The 17,402-nt window shown below is 40.6% G+C and overlaps 1 protein-coding gene across 1 annotated transcript in view; it reads right to left on the reverse strand.

Annotated features, from left to right (window-relative positions):
- Window positions 1-17,402, reverse strand: part of LOC115015839 (CUB and sushi domain-containing protein 3-like) — a 310,217-nt gene that overhangs the window by 10,615 nt on the left and 282,200 nt on the right. The window contains 9 exon segments of the mRNA XM_029443438.1: window positions 2,224-2,397; window positions 2,647-2,820; window positions 3,679-3,858; window positions 5,401-5,577; window positions 5,755-5,937; window positions 9,399-9,572; window positions 10,536-10,721; window positions 11,308-11,481; window positions 15,066-15,239. Coding sequence (XP_029299298.1) covers window positions 2,224-2,397; window positions 2,647-2,820; window positions 3,679-3,858; window positions 5,401-5,577; window positions 5,755-5,937; window positions 9,399-9,572; window positions 10,536-10,721; window positions 11,308-11,481; window positions 15,066-15,239 — 1,596 coding nt within the window.

Below are 17,402 nucleotides of genomic sequence, written 5' to 3' on the forward strand. Positions count from 1 at the left end.
TATCTGTAAAGTTCTGTAAGCATGTCTTATCTAGTGCTGTGAAGGAACAAAGAGTCAAGTGTCTGTTCGCATTACAAAAGCTCTCATTTATTACAATTCATCATCATACTTGATGTTTAAGCACCTGCTCCGAGTCACACATGGAAAGTGGAGCTCTAAACATCACATGTGGCGGTGAATTGATCCAGAGGGACCATTTGTAATGTGTGCTGAATATCCCTTCGTATTTTCTTGGTAATCCTCGGATAGCAGCAGCTTGTTTGAAGTCGGATGAGGATGCCCTTTTCGTTGGAAACCTTTTTACGAAATACTAAAAGTTACAGCGTGTACTCGTGCCTCGCTTATGTGCAAACACTGTCCCTGTACTTCCTGAACATTCCTATCTAAGATCGCTACTTTAAAAAATAGATATATAACTATATGATGCAGATATGAACTTTCGCTCCAAAGGCAAGGAATTAAATCCATTAGTGCGAGCACAGTATGTGCGGTACCTTCCGAGAAAGCATCATAGATTCTGAACTTTATTTCCAAAGTGTAGTGGTTTTGTGACGAATGATAAGCGGAACAACCTGGGTATAAGATGAACACTCAGTAGTCATACGACCATATAAAAGATATCAGATAACCCTCAGTGTTCAATGAATGTCACAGTGTGGTGCTGCGCTTCCTGAAGTCTCTGGGCTAGTTGTTATTCCAATTTCTAATGGACCCTGGAACCACCACAGAGCTGCAATTGTTAACTAATGACACAGAAACTTGTAATATTCACTGACACTGTGTTTAAAAGTGAGAATAATTACCGTATGTACAATGCAGGAAATCTAAGATGTTGATTCTATTCTAAGATTGAAAGAAGCAGCAGTTTTATAAGGAAGAGTTGGCAATGATTCACTAACATCAGTGGAATCCGTCAAGGCTCGTCCTCCTATGGCTTCGTTTTCATTTACAAGATGGTCTCAGATGAGCCTCCAGTCACTATTCATTATTATTCCAATAAGTCTGTGTAACTTTAACTTTGACACAACAGTAGCTGCTCTGCACAGTAAACCCATGAGAAAATTGAAATGTGGGCGTAAATGATGGGCCATTAATTGTCATGATCATTAGGCAGTCACCAGTCCAGGCTCCCCGCTGAGCCACAAACTGTTATAATAAACTGGCATTAGCATAAACTAAATCATTTGCTTTAGAGGTTACAAACCCACACAACTATTCAGTCAGGAAAGTAAACACTTCAAAAACAAGCCATACTATATTAATCAAAATAAAACATGGACAGCAATGGGACAATATTAAAAAGCAGTTATTATATTATTCTTTGATATGATACTTATTTTACCTCCAAAGAAATATTATTCAAAAGTCTTGTGGACTAACCCATCACCGCCTTTTCATTTTAACCCGGACTTTAAAGTGGGTAAGAGACTGAGGACACCAGGCTGTGCTCCAGCTTATGTGAGGGTGAATGATTGATGATATATTCAGGAGCTATTAAAAAGTAATCATTAAAATCAAAACAATAATTTGGTGGAGGTTAAAAGCCTTGGTACTATGTTTTGAACAAATTGGAGATCTAGTTGAACAGCACTACTTCTACATTTATTCAGAAATGCGGTGCCAAAGTTTTGACTTTGATATTTTAAATTGGTTGAGTATGACCCATGGGTCTAGGCTTTGAATCTCAATATTTATTTGGTACTGACCAAAATGTATCTGTCGCTCCGTCCACAAGTATTGAAAAAAGCTGGCATTTAATGTCTATTTTTGAGACAACGTTCTCGTGTGGCTGCTTGTCTTTCAACTGTTTAAGAGTTTCAAAAGTTTTTTTGTAGAAAGGATGGTACGACCTCGTTCTACCAAGACCCAAATTCATATTCAACGTAAGTTCTCTAAAAATATGAAGAATGAGGAAAAATAATTTGGATCTCTGTTGGCCAACATAGAAAAAAGTGCACATGAATATAATATATTACATTACAGGTCATTTATCCGGAGAACTAGCTACAGGGACAGTCCGCCTGGAGCAACCCGGGGTTAAGTGCCTTGCTCATGGGCTCCATGGCGGCAGCTCTGATATTGAACTCACGACCTTCCAGTGTTCTATTTGAAAGTCTAACGACTGGACCACCGCCACCACAACGAACAATACATCATCAAGGAAGCAAAAAGATTCAAATACTTTTGTCTGGTCATCGAGTGAACATGAAAGATTCAAATTACCGATACAGCGAGACTGCGTGCCACTCCAGGTACCATCACTTTCGCATTGCCTGGTTGCCGTGCCGACCAGAATGAGAGGTGCAGAACAACTGAAGGAGACTTCTGATTGGTAGATGAAACTTCGTCCCTCTCTGGAACCACCGACTAGAGTACCTGGGTCACCACAAAACTTGGCTGTACACACAAACACACATAATCAGATGTCAGGATGTGGTGCCAATATTGCTGACGTGCACATACTTTTTGGGTAGGGCAAGGACAAATGTAGATTTCATTTCCAACTGTAACTGATGGTTGGGAAAGAATAATGACAGGCAATGTGAGTGCTGGCATGTGAGTGCTGGCATGTGTGTATGTGTGTGTGTGTGTGTGTGTGTGTGTGTGTGTGTGTGTGTGTGTGTGTGTGTGTGTGTGTGTTCTTACGCAAGCATTGTGGTAGCATGCCACTCCAGGTGCCATTGGCAACACAGGTCAGCACAGCTGGGAATGAGAGCTCATATCCAGGCGAGCAGCTGTAGCTCACACTGCTGCCCCATTCAAAGTCACTGCCCTGCAGTACCCCGTTACTGATGGCAGGGGGAGCCGGGCAGGTCACGGCTATGTGAGGGAGAGAGAGGGACAAAAAGGCTTCCTGTTTTTATCAGATGCAGGTGAAAAATCACTGTAAACCGACTGACATCTTTTGAGAGAGGGAGTCGAGCCGATAAGATCATCGAAATATTGATTTGGAAATCTGTTTGCATTTTCTGAGCCATTAAAATTGACCAATTTAATTTTCTTGTCTCAGCAGACTTTCAATCAAGTCCAGCAACAGATTACAATTACAATGTTACATGTAAACTCTTATTGTCTGATTTGTTTGTAGTTCTTGATTTTCCTCACGGAGGCACTGACTGCAAGGGGAGCAGAATCTGCTGAGTCAGCCTTTATATTGTAGCTCGGGTTATACAAGGATTTCAGTTGGATTCAGAGCGCCCATATAAATACATCAATTGTACAGTGCTACCTGTAAACATGGGAAATGTTATATACCAGTAGATGGCCAAGAAAAGCTTAAACTGAGTTAAAGCTGAGGTAGGCAACTTTTGAGAAACCCGCAAGAATAAACTAGATTGCGTTTCACTTCAGGCCTCCCTCCAAAGCCACTCCCCAAAAACACATGATCAATCTGCTTGATTACTGCTGGAGGACAAGACCACAAGAGAGCGTTGGGAAGAGGAGGCATCACATCCCGTATCCAAGTATGAGTGCAGAGGCATGAGTGTATGCAGGTAGATAGACATGTCTTATGACAGGCCTGCGACATCCACAGATACCACATTTATTTTTTGTCTTTAGCATTTGATTTATTGATTGCTGTTGGGATGTAAAGACAATTTCAACAAATATAACAAAACATGCTGCTAAAAAATAAATGCGCTATCCTAGCTGTAAGTGGTTTAATAAACATCTTACCTGCACACATAGGCATGTTCCCACTCCACGTCCCATTCTGGGTGCATGTCCTCAGAGGAGATCCATCCTCCTCCATTCTGTATCCTGGCTGGCACTGGAAGGAAACATTCTGAGCAATCGTAAAGTCTTCTCCATAGCGAAGGCCGCTGGCTGGCACGCCTGGATCCCCGCAGTTTATCACTACGGAGATGAACAAGCAGGATTGGAGAGGAAAGGACTGGATGAAGATCTAGATTACTTCACAGTTCATGCTATGGCACAAGATCATTACAATGTTATTTGCATATTACTCCTGCATACATGCGTGATTGAAATATAAGGAGAGAGAAAAGGGAAGAGGAACGTGAAGGTTACAGAAGTAAATTAATACCACAGAGAGGATATATACTGTCGGGGGACAAAAGGGGGAAAGGAGTAGTTTCTTTGAGATGTGAGAAGGAGTTGATTTTTGTAATTCTAAATGTTTTTATAACTTTCAGAAGATTTAATCCCGGTCTAAAACAATTTGCTGTAATCCAAGAGATGATCACTCATGGAACTGCATATTTATCTATAACTGTCTGTACTAAGCTATATGTCTACTTATTTGTGTAATCACATTGCAAAGCGAATCTGTGAGATCATACAGATTCAGTAATGGGCGTCAACGCTTATGAATGAAATAACAAAAGATATTAAAAATTGCAGAGATTGCCCTGGGACTGTTTTAAGGAGCATTAGGATTCCCAAGACTGCACTTATAAAGCATAGTCCTTCATGTCCTTCATAGTCTAATAGGCACTTTAAACGCTTTTAAGACCCACCCCCGATACTGTCATGGTTGCTAATAGACGTATTGTAATCTAGTGTAAAAGCTATTTCCTTAAAGTCAGGGGAATAAAAAAAACAAACATATTTTCTTTCCAGGACCCCCATAATGAAGAGCTGTGGTTTCTCAACATTTATATCTCTTTGTTTCTTACTGCTGGATATTGTAAAGCTTATTCCTATGTGCAGTGCATGAAAGTCAGGAATGTCAGTGAACATTGGAAAACATTAAAATACTGCTACTCTTCATGTGGGGCCCCGAGTTAAGTGAACTTCACCTTGAGACACTATGTAGAAGCACGTTTTCCAAGGTATTTTGTGAGTGAGTACGTTAATTGTTAGTGTTTTATGCCACTTTACATGCAGATTTTGTAGTCTGTGTAACATGCAGCACTGATTAACACTTGTTCAACCATGGCTAGGTCACATTTCATATGGGGAGCAGCACGTAATATTTTATGGTTATTTACAGAGTTCAAAAAGCAAATTAGCTAAAGCAAACAACAATCAAGGTTATTCATGTTATTCTATGAAGTCTGTAGCAGGAGCATGAAGATTTGAGGCTGATTTCATTACTCAGAACCCATACTGTCGCAGAATAACTTAAATCCGGACATGAAATAGGGTCGCAAAAGGCTAGAAAGCAAACCTTATAATCACACATCAGGAGTTTGGTGATGTTTATGGGTTGCAGACTTGACGTCATTTGCAAAGCAAGGATTTAATACCCTGATACTATATAGTAAGTAATACATAAAGCTGACAGCCAGCTCTTTAGCCTCCAAGTCACCTTACGTTTGAGTACTAAGGTTGAACAAAAAGGTATTGCAGAACAATGCATTTACTTGGAGCATCAGATGTTGTGAAACTAAACACAAACGGATCAATAGGTCAATCAGCCATCAGTTAACTTACTGGTACAGTTGGGCTGTGCTCCTGACCAGGTCCCGTTGGCCTGACACAGCCTGGTGGTGGCGCCGGTGAGCAGGTAGCCATCCATGCAGGAGTAGATGACAGAGTGAGAAAATGTTGTTCCATCCAAACGAAACACTCTGCCATTACTGGGAGTGCCGGGGTTACCACACTGGACAGCTGAGGGAGAAATGAGAGAATGAGAGAGAAAAGAGCCTTGTGCATCTCAATGAGTTCCAGCTCTATGACTATGGTCATTTAAAGAGACTGTGCAGTACATGGGTGGATCTATGGAGTGGATCAGTGTCAAGATGTTGGATTATAAGTGCTTGAGATTAAGTCAAATTAACTTCCTACGTTTACAGAAGGGCTGTGTGCCAGACCACGTCCCATTAGGGAAGCACATCCTTTCTGAAGAACCATGCAGATCATAGCCCTCCGAGCAGCTGAAGTAAACCTTGGAACGGATCTTGAAATCCGTTTGTTCCCTTGAACTGTGGGAAGGAATGCCAGGATCGCCACAGGAACCAGCTGTGTCACCTACAGAGAGAAACACGGAGTCAGAGTTAGGTCCCCGACTTCGAAACTAGATAACTTGACATCTTCTACAAAGACAGAACGTACTGCAAACCTTCAAATTACTTTTAATTCATCAAATTAGAAATCCAAATACAGAAGAGAGAAGGGAGAGTAGAAACAAGAGGCGAAACAACAACAACTGATATCCATCAACAACATTGTAAAGTGAACTCAGCAGAATGAGGGGAACATTTGCTTCCAGTTTTAATATAAATCACATTCTCAGGAGACTCAAGCATGACATGGCTGTTTACAAACTGTAGTGGACTACACACATGTGTTGGCAACAAGGGGCATAAGTTTGCCTTAAGAGTGAATGTGTGTGTGTGCTGATTGGCACTGTGTGTGTGAGTGATTCTCACTCTGCCCTTGCAAAGCCGCCTGGTCAGCAAATTCTGCCTGACAAACAGAGCACGCTCCTGGGAACAAACACCCACCCACGCACGCACGCACGCACGCACGCACGCACGCACACACACACTCACACACACCCACACGCACACGCACGCACCCACACACACACACACCCACACACCCACACGCACACACACACACACACACGCACATATGCACACACACACACACACACACACACACACACACGCACGCACGCACGGCAAACATTTCTAGTCACTTCTGCCTTTTTGTTAATGGTCTAAAATGTGCATTTAAAGTGTGCATATAATTAATGTCAAAGCCTTACTAATTAGATAGTTTTAGATAGCTCACAGAAGGCGGAATTAATATTTTACCATTTCTTCCCTCACGCCATTCACTTCCATTAATGACCATTAATTAAGGTGTGCGGTGTGATAAACAACCACTAAGAATTTCCCAAAATGTGCCTGAAATGTTTTTGTGATTACCCTCATACTTTGACAAATAACCTCATTTCACACTGCATTTTTTCCCCGGTTTGTACTATACTGCAAACATCTAGAGGCTTGCTGCTAAATTGAGCGTACACATACTACAGACACAACTCATAATGACATAACATCTTTTGTAATGCCTCAGGATTTCTTGGATGTAAACAAATAAGCCTGTACCGCATTGTGTCATGATTATTTGTCTTTTTAAAAGCTTGGAAATGTGAGGAAATTGTCTATAGCAAGATAAATGATTTTTCTTTCTGAATGTTGGGAACGGATATAAATGCCAAGCAGGGAGACAAACACACAAACAGTACATCTTCAGAGACACCACCACGTACGTATGCAACTCCCATTGGATGCTCACACGTACACATTCACAGCTCCAAAGACACCACGCAGCCTCAGGTGTATCTGATCTCAACAGGGAGAACAACCAATCTACTTGATGTCACTGGTGCAAGTGTCTATGTGTGTGCGCCTGAATGTGCGTGCACCACACACACACACATACAGTCTACGGCATGCACGTATGTGTGCAAGTTTCTGTGTGACAGAGCATTGTGAAAACTAATCTCTGTCGTTTCCCCTCAGGTGACTTTGGAACAACCATTAATCGGTCACACACACACACACATGCATCTGCACATACACAGGAACATCTCTCTGATAGAAAGATTTTAGCTCTACTCTGGCTTGGGTAAATTCACGGGTTACTGAGCTGAAGCTCCTTCGCCCAGGTTTGCAGAAGTTGTCATAAAGCTGGACAATAAAAACTACAGGGCTATAACCTTCTTACTGGTTTGATCCAGGGACTTACTGTAGGCTGTCAGGGAGGGAAGGCTGGGACGACAAATGAAACAGTTTGAACATGATGTAGTTTTTTATAAAATATGTTTTTCAAATTGCATTTGTTATCCCGCAGTAGCAAAAGATTAAAGTTTGACATTTTATTGGAAGCACACATTATGGTTAGCCGAGCTTACCTGCATGTGAGTCTTGTTTATTTTTCTATTTGTATTGAATTTTATCAGGAAAAACTTGAAACTGGAATGTTTTTGCTTTTGAATCAGTTATTAAGGGAATCGAGGGGAAATGTGTGAATAATTAGTCAAACTCAATAATAAATAATACATTTTGAAAGACCAAATGAAAGCAGACCACCTCAGAGTGTCACTCGCAATATTAGCTGTTGAATTACATTGACATATACCATCTGTGTTCCCTCTAAAGCCAGATTAGTTTACTAGAATGATCATGCTGGTATGATCAAACGCATAGCCTTAAAATATTGACATATTATTTATAAGCCATACTGTCCCGCTGCAAGTCTTTTAGGTTTGTGGATGCTGACTACAGTATAACAATGTTAGTAGCCAGTGTTTTTTGTTTAATGTTTGTCTGATAAATACATATTCAAGCTGTGTGACTTTGATTGTAATTTATTTTACTTTTGAATCTCAGTCAAGTCTCCCGAATCCCAAATCCATATCTTTTGTCAAGTCTCACTTACTAAGTCTGGCAGTAATTGTACAACTGGCTCAATCAAATATGCCAAAATAATTGAATTTGAGGCTTTTGGGGCTGGGCACAGTAAGCACTGTACCTCAGCTGTACCCCCCCCCCCCCCCAGGGCAATTGCTGTAAATAAAAATGAATTCTTAGTCAACTCGTCTGGAATGTGTTTTCGGTCAGTTTGTTATATAAGCGGCAGCTGGGAGCCTCTCAGTCTGGAGAGCCATAATCATGCCCCCAGCCAGCCAACTGAGAACCATATAAGTTAGACGGTTTGTTTAAACAAGATGGAAGGTAAGGAGGCTTTCTGTCTGCAGAGACAATATAGCTCAATAAGTGATGAGATATGCATATACAGTAAATCCAGCAGGGAGGAAATGTGCTTGTGTAAAGCAGTTTACAGAACAATGACGGTGGTGCATGTACGGTACACAATATTGACTCACCACATTAAGACACTACAGCTATTGCTACAGAAAATGTACCTAAATGGAAGTATTTAAGTATTTCATTGTGTTAATATCTAAAGAATCTATAGTCACTGCTTCATCTGTCCATTTGTATTCTCATCCTTTAGTTCACAGTATCCCTCAAGAGTTAAAACACATTCATTTGTGAGAGACATCACCAGAAGAAAGCCTCAAACATTCCGGAAAAACCCTTAAAAGAGGTTTACAAATAGTTGAAATTAGACAACCAGAACAGAAATGCAAATGGCTAAGGGTTCATGGCTGAGGATTTACAGTATGTGGGTGTAGTGGGAGGTTATGCTCCACAACCCTTTTAACAGACAGGGACTGATATGTTCTCTTTTCATGCGCCAAGCATAGCCTCTATCTGTCCATCCATCCATCCCGATATCCCTTCGACTGAGTGCAAAAGGGTTAAGAAATTGCGCCGGCATGAAGTGCTCCACACTCTGTTGGCTCTACATGTTTTAGACGTCTCAACTTTCATCTACATCTAGTATCCATCCATCTCACTTTCTGATAGGGTGGAGTTTAAAGTATATTCAATAGAGGTTAAAATGGTTACCAGAGCAGAAAGGCATGGGGGCACTCCACATCCCACTGAGCTGACAAGTCCTGGATGATTCTCCTTTCAGCTGTCTTCCGCCGAGACAGGAGTATCGAGCCGTCGAACCAAATGTAAACTTATCCCCATTCAGCACACCGTTAGGGGGAGAGCCAGGATGACCACAATCTACAACTGGATATCAAAAGAGAGAGAGAAGAGAGGGGGGGGGGGGGGGGGGTGACAGGCAGAGAGATGAAGGAAGGATAGATACAGTAGCTTGTTGTAACAGCTTTGTGAGAAGAGCTGCATTGACTGTTGTCAAGAACTCGAGGCACAGATTCAGAAACATAAATGTACGTGTGGGATTAGGGGCAGACAGATACAGGACGCAGACACACTGCTTTCTGAAATTGATGGCACTCTTGGAATGTAACCTTTAGCATGTACAGCCACCTATTGCAGTAACTATATGCCGAACAATATTGGTCACCATGAGAAATATTTTGCGCTCTGCTAGTGCTACGTTCTTATGCGAGTGCTCTGATAAATATATCTATTATTGGATATGGGAACAAGTAGCCTAATGTTGTTGACGTTGTTCTCAGGCTATTGCATGGTTAAATCAATTAATGTTATTTAATGAATAATATGGTAATGATATAAATTGCCCTCTCAACATTTTTTAACTTAAGTCACTCCATCCTGGAGCCTGGTCTCGGTGACGGACTTCAAAAGTGTTTTGTAAATACTCACACATCAGTGTTACTGTAGAGGCCTATGTCTGTTTTCAGCATTTGCCTCCAACCCTTATTACGAAGGGTGCTTCAAAATGACGGCCACCATTGTTCAGATGCGTTCCGCAGCCCATTGTAGTAACTGAGTGTTACTTCCAAGGCTAAGGAACAACGTCAGGAACAATAAGAAGTCTGCTTTTGTCCTCCTCTGTCAGAAATCAAAGACCCACTCTTTGAGAAATGATTAAGAATTTCGAGCGGTAACTCTCCCCCCATTATCATTATAAACTGCATATGTGCATTTTGATAGTGGAAAACTGCCTAGCAACGTAACGAAGGAGGGTCGGACTTAGCAAACAGTCAATTTCACTATCGTCTGTCCTTTTCACTCTGAGGTTAAAAAGACACGGATTAGACTTACCTATACATTCAGGTAGGGGTTTGTCCCACTGTCCAGTAGGTTGACAGGTCAGTACAGGTGATCCGAACAGGTAAAACCCCGGGTTACAGTCGTAGAAAACCACCGTGCCGAAGGTAAAGTTCCCATGCTCTATTTTACTCTGCCGGATGGAGTTGGCTGGGATACCTGGATCAGAGCAATTGACCACTATACACAGAGAGACACAGAGACGGAAACACACAAATACACGCAGAGAGAAAAGCATGTGTTATTTGGTACGAACCAGGGAGTCATTTATTTTCTCCCTCTTCCTTTTTCCAGTGTTTTGCACTGGCATTACAGCTCTGTACAATAATATAGGGCATAATAAGGAGGCTGTGGAGAAAAAGGAAGAATGTTATGTGATGCTATGATGAAGATGGGTTTGTGTGTCCTCGATCCAGCACCCATGCAGTGTAATGGCTTGCTATCATTAGGTTGCATTATAAATATTACACAATTCATTTGCATATTATTCTGTTAAGTGGGTAGAGTGTCAAGAGCTTGTCTACAAACAATCAGGGCTTGGGATATCTATTTTACTGAAAACAAGTTTCCATTCATGAGGCTGGAGCCAGGAGGGATGTAGAACTTCATTAAATGAAGAAAAAGGATAAAGAGTGACAGGTAGGGGTAAAGAAGAGGGTTGCTATAGGGAAATGGGGTAAGGGTAAATAAAGATACAAGTTGAGGTGGTATTAAAGGTAAGGGATAAATAAGGTTAGGGGTGAATACACTTAACTTTTCTCCCCACCTTTACACGTTGGGGGCGGGTGGCTCCACTGGCGGTTGGCCTGACACTGAGCGTGTGAGGGCCCCTCCATTTCATAACCCCGATTACAAATAAAGCTGACCACATTGTTGAGGTTGAAGCCGTTTCCCACCGTACGACCGTATATGGGACTTCCTGGATGGCCACAGCTGATCGCTATAGGGAAGAGAAGAGAGAGAATCATGGACACATGGAGCGTGCACATTTTGTATTACATTTATTATATTATGGCTTTGAAATTGCTCTAAAGAAATGAGCAGGTCTCAAATGATAAGGCTGGTTTCATTGTGTGTGTGTGTGTGTGTGTGTGTGTGTGTGTGTGTGTGTGTGTGTGTGTGTGTGTGTGTGTGCGTGTGTATATATATACAGTATACTGACCACTAATACAATTTAATTTTAGCACTAGTTTGTAAAAAACTTTTGCCAATTCCAAACAAATTGCCCAATTTTGTCATTAAATTCAGAAGATCCAATTTAATGAGATTTCTTCTTGATTATAATATTATATTATTAAGGTAACACAAACTAAAGGTTTACAGCAGACATGGATGTCAGAGGCTTCATAAAAAAGTACAAGAAGCACATATTTGGGCCAAATAGCTATGCATTTTCTCGAGTAATTCATACATATTAATGGGGATATCAGATGACCTAGAGGACGAAGCTGGTATCTCTATTTAGGGTCATTATCTCCAAAATATTAAGTCCCACCATCTTCTGTGTTAGATTTGTGTGTCCTCTGTTTGCCATTGTGCATCATAATTATTCATCGTGTTAACTTCACTCACTGGAGCTGCTTAGAAGTTTGTGTGTGTCCCTTGTCCTCAATATGCTGACAACAGTGTTGTGATGTTTGTGTAAACAGACAGTTTACAGTTACTACCAGCCCCTCTCTTATCCGCCTCTCAAACTATCCACTGTTTCAATGTATTTCCTTACAGCGCGGAGAGGAAAGGAGAGGAGAGCGTACGGAGGAGTTTGACCAAATGACAGAAAATTGGAACGACACGGACTAGGTGGGTGGAAAGGTGAACAGGGAAAAGGAGAAAAGCAAAGAACAGAGCAGAAGAGAGGGCACCAGAGGAGAAGACGAAGACGAAGATGATCATGACAATAGAAGACAGGAAGCAAGGTGAAGAAGCCAAGGTCTTTTTCACTTGATCACTGAGAATCAGAAGTTTGTTTGCCTTCCTAAGATACAAATTTATCTGACACCCTCAGCATGCCCTGCAGCTACACACACACACACACACACACACACACACACACACACACACACACAGAGTCTCATCATCATTCTGTGTTTGCGTCTCTAAACAAGAGCCTCTCATCTACATAATTGCAGTATAATTTGGCTGTAAAATGATTTCCCTCAATAACTCCTGCATGGATAACCTCAATAAAAACAGCAGAGCACTGACACACCAGATACACACATGGATACACACACTATCCCAAACACATACAAACACAAGAACACACCATCTGATATAAAGTCACTATGTTTACATTTATTTAAAAGGGTCATAGGCAAAATAATTTCAGAGAGGAAATAAATTCCCCTTTCATGCCACTTCTACTACAAACATGTCGACGCTACGTCACCACCTACATCTTTTAAACATGGTTTTAATTTAGTGAACAAATGGACTGCCTCGTTCAGGAAAAGGCGCCTGTGAATGGCTTGAGATGGCTCATCATCGCCACCTTAACTGTGCCCAGATGGTGCCTAAAAACATTCAGGATGCTCACAGTAAGTGACCAATTTTAGAAGATTTTCATAGAAGCCTGGACATGTCAGAGCTTTCTGCTTTATCCGCAAGTCTAGCAATTAATCTCAACCAGACCATTCTGGCAGCTGGGACCTCTGGCCCTTTATATAAGACTGCTGGTGTGAATCTGCAGAACCTCAGGACTATTGGGTGAATACATCAAGAAAAGGATATTCCTCAGAATACAAACCTTATGCTGGCTTTACTCAATATGGAATCACTCTTGGAACAAAATGACATTTGGCCGGTGTTTATCAGCTCTACCAGACAAAGTCCCTTGGTGGAGACATTGGTGCCGTGTTCATTAACAGTGTTAAAGGTAGCTACTGTTGTAACTGACATTATGCTCTTACATATTTGTCTGATTATACCAATTTAACACACCCAAATCTCCAACCAAAATATCAGCGGTTGAGTTGCATTGTAGGTAATGTGGGTGCCAGGTTATGACAAGGAAGAAAAATAACTGTAATAGAAAAGATGATATCTCAAGTTCTGTTGATTTCAATAGTTTTGTTCATTTTCTGTTCCTCGTGAGTCAGATAATGTTACAGGAGTGCAACACTGTGGAACACTCATTTAATAAAAAGTGAAGACAAAAAATGAGGGCAAGTAACATCTTCTATTTTTTTTTTAATGTTTTTTCAAAACAAATGTCACATGCTGCAGGCGTGCAATGACAAAGAACCCTGCCTACAAATGTAATGTGATTTCCAATCTTATTTCAATTGTAAAGTTATCGTTGCTTGTCTTATAGTTTCCATTTAGAGTTTGCTCTGTGAAAAAATAGTGCAGACATAAATGGATTATTTAATTAAATAATTATATTGGGTGCACACACACGCACACGCACGCACACACGCACACACACACACACACACACTCACACCTATACACAAATGCACACTCAATCACACATACCCGAAAGGGTAGTTTCCGTTTAGTATTCCCTAAATCATTATTTTTGTTATCATTGAACCATAACAAAGATATTACTTCAGGTGGTTTTTTTTTAATGATGTGCTAGATGAGGCTACGCACTGTACAGGTAATCTTTTAGCAACATCCATATATATATATATATATATATATATATAGCATCAAAGTTAAATAATCATATATACATATATATATATATATATATATATATATATATATATATATATATATGATTATTTAACTTTGATGCTTCGAAGTGGCTACCTTCAAAACACATCAGGGTGGTTTATTTGTTTAGTATTATCTGTCATTCATGTCGCTACTCTGGTTATTTGTCCTTTTTTCTTAATAACGGTGTCATGTGTTGTAAGACTGTTGCGCATATTATTTATGGATGACACGAAAATAATAATAATAATAATAATCAAATTCAGTACGCCTCCAAACTGATTTGGAAGATGTATGACATCGATTCTCCATTCTCTCCGAATACAAATTCAAATAAAAATGTGGAGCACGTTATCAAAACCTTGTACTCAAATTGCCTCTTTCTGAAAGGACTTCAATTTCTCTATTTTCTTTATCTATACACTATAACATAGTGGAAGAAATCCAAACACTTTGGCCTGGAACATTTGAGAGCAGTCTCTATTTATCCTCTATATGCATGCACAGGCATGATTGCAGGTGATTTTCTTCCCTGCTTGTTTTCATCATAAACAGAATAGAAGAAAGATGATTTTGGAATTTGGGTCACAAACACACACACACACTGTCCATTTGAACATGTTTCTGCAGAGTACCCTTTTGGTTCTACTGAAACAGCAGCTGAGCAGTCATTACATGTGAAGAGATGTGGTTTCAGAGCTAGTTAGTGTGAGTTAGTTTGCATATCTGAGCGTGGTCTGGGTCATCCTGCTGAGTATGTGTAAGGACTAATACACGTCTGTATGTACCATTTAAGGTACAATAAAGACACTTTGAGTGGTTGCGTTTTGCTGAAAAGACAGGAAGGTGTGTTTTCCTTACGTATACAGACAGGCAGCTGTCCGGACCACTGGTTGTCTTGGAGACAGATCCGAACCGATGAGCCTATTAGTCGAAATCCAGCCAGACACTGATACACGACCGTATCACGGTAACCAAAGTTCTCCCCGATCACCTGGCCGTTCACGATGCCTTCTGGGATTCCACAGTGACCAGCTGAAAGACACAGAAAGAGATACAGATGACTGAGACCAGAGGTAACACTGTGCTAGTACTTGTCTCAGACACGTTGCTGTGAAGATACTATTGTTGTTGCACCCACTTTTTCCTAAATGTCTTCTTTCGTAATTACCCATTTTAGTATCTAAACCTATCTTGTACATATAACTATGTTTCCCTATTATTCCAGGTCTTGGTTGTCCTGTATCTACCGTAGAAACTGACCAATAGACATTATCAAAACCCTGTATTAAAGTCACGATCTGGAAGATCTCCGTTTCGTTCTCTTTAGCGCCACCTTTAGCGTGGTAAAGGCAGGTGTTTCACTTCCACGCGATCCAAGCAGTGTTTGTAATACTGCAAATTCAAGGGCTTTAATCAGCGGGCCATATGCTTGCATCTCATTCAGCGATAGATAGGGAATTAACATATTGATTTAAATGAAAATCTCTGATATTACCACTTTAACGCTGCGTTTGCAATTACACTTTAATTATGATTTTAACACACACTGTCGTGTATTGCCTTGTCTTTTTATTTACTTGCTTTGACTTGCTTTTTTGTGTGGCCCAGGGCTAGTCAGTTGTCCTGCAAATAATTACAAATGATATTACATCTTGCAGTCTTCAACCCATGAAATGCATTCTCTGCGTTATTTTCAGGGCTACGGAGAGAATCTCAGCAAAACAGTAACATTTTAATCAAGACTGGGAGTTTCAAGCAAACCTTGAGGGCTGAACATCTCATCTCCTTGGCTTAGGACGCAGTTTATTGCCTCCATATGGGACATTAAGATGTTAAACAGCTGCTGAAACATTTGGCTAGCCTGTAAAAGCAGGCAATTGCATCTTGAAACCTGTTTTTCTATGAAATGATTTGACTGAGCAAACACACACCATGAAACATCAAAGTGGGACAACAAGCACTCCATCTTCAAGAAATATTAGAAGCTCCGCCATAAATTAGATCACCTGTCATTTACGGTGAAGGCTCAGATGTGCATTTGCCCCTTACTACATTTGCACAGCTGTGCCACAATTTTTTTTGCAATACCTCTGAAAGCATCTACTTTTAAAATGAAGACGTCTCTTTACCAGTAACAGCTAACGTCAACAGGATTTGGGGGCCTCTTTACTCCCTCATTAGATTCTTCCCAGAGGTCTGATTGATACAGTGATAATGTAACATGTTGTGTAAAATGTGTATTTTCTGCTCAAAGACACTTTGGGTTGAGTATTGATTTCATTGTTTACAGTAGAGAAAAGCTGCACTGTGCCGCTGATGCAAATGCTAACAAAGTTAAAGACAGTCAGGGAAGTGGGAAAGGTTGCCGAAGATCTCCTTTGATTACTGTTAAGTTAAAGGACATTTACTCAAGTGAGTCACAATTACATTTCTTGAACAAGTGCAGAAGAAAGGACATTAGTTAGAAGCTTTTTCTCACACAGTTTTAACAATGTGACCACAAGAGGGTCATTTTTAGAAAGTCTTGTGCACATCAGCTTTAATTACTAAGATGATCGGAAATGACAAACATAACTATACAGCCTTTAGAAATAGGAAAAACAAGTACAGTAAAGCCGGTTTTGTTTTTGAAGGATAATAAAAACAAAGTTATTGAATGAAAATGCTGTTTATAGCACTTTTTCAGGGCTCAATCGATTTATTTTTGACAGAACCTTGCCTCCTCATCAGTCTAGGTTAAGTTTCATTGAACCTTTCCGTTATAAATTGCATCTCATATCCCCCTCAGCCTCTGAAGTATTCTGGGAAGCGCTGTTTCTACTGAGGCTTCATGGAGAAGTGACAGCACCATGTCATAGCATCTGTTACCTCTGGCTGGCACACTGACAGAAGAAAGTTGCTTTTTTTCCTGGTTCATATATATATCTAAAAGAAATAACATTCATACCGAATTTAGTGAGTGCACAGCAGAAGCTCGTAATAGTCTTCCTTGTGTGATGCACGAGGCGAGAGGGAAGCAGCTGTGCAGCCAGACAAGAGGTGCAGGGCACACACACAATGCCTTCCTTTGATACCTGTCCCTTGTTAGCTTGACTTGAAAAAACACATCATACAAACTCCCTTTCTAATGGTCAGTGTGTGTCAGTGTGTGTAGTGTGTGTGTGTGTGTGTGTGTGTGTTTGTCCTAAGCCTTAC

Source organism: Cottoperca gobio, chromosome 11, assembly GCF_900634415.1.
Source record: "Cottoperca gobio chromosome 11, fCotGob3.1, whole genome shotgun sequence".
Taxonomy (NCBI): Eukaryota; Metazoa; Chordata; class Actinopteri; order Perciformes; family Bovichtidae; genus Cottoperca; species Cottoperca gobio.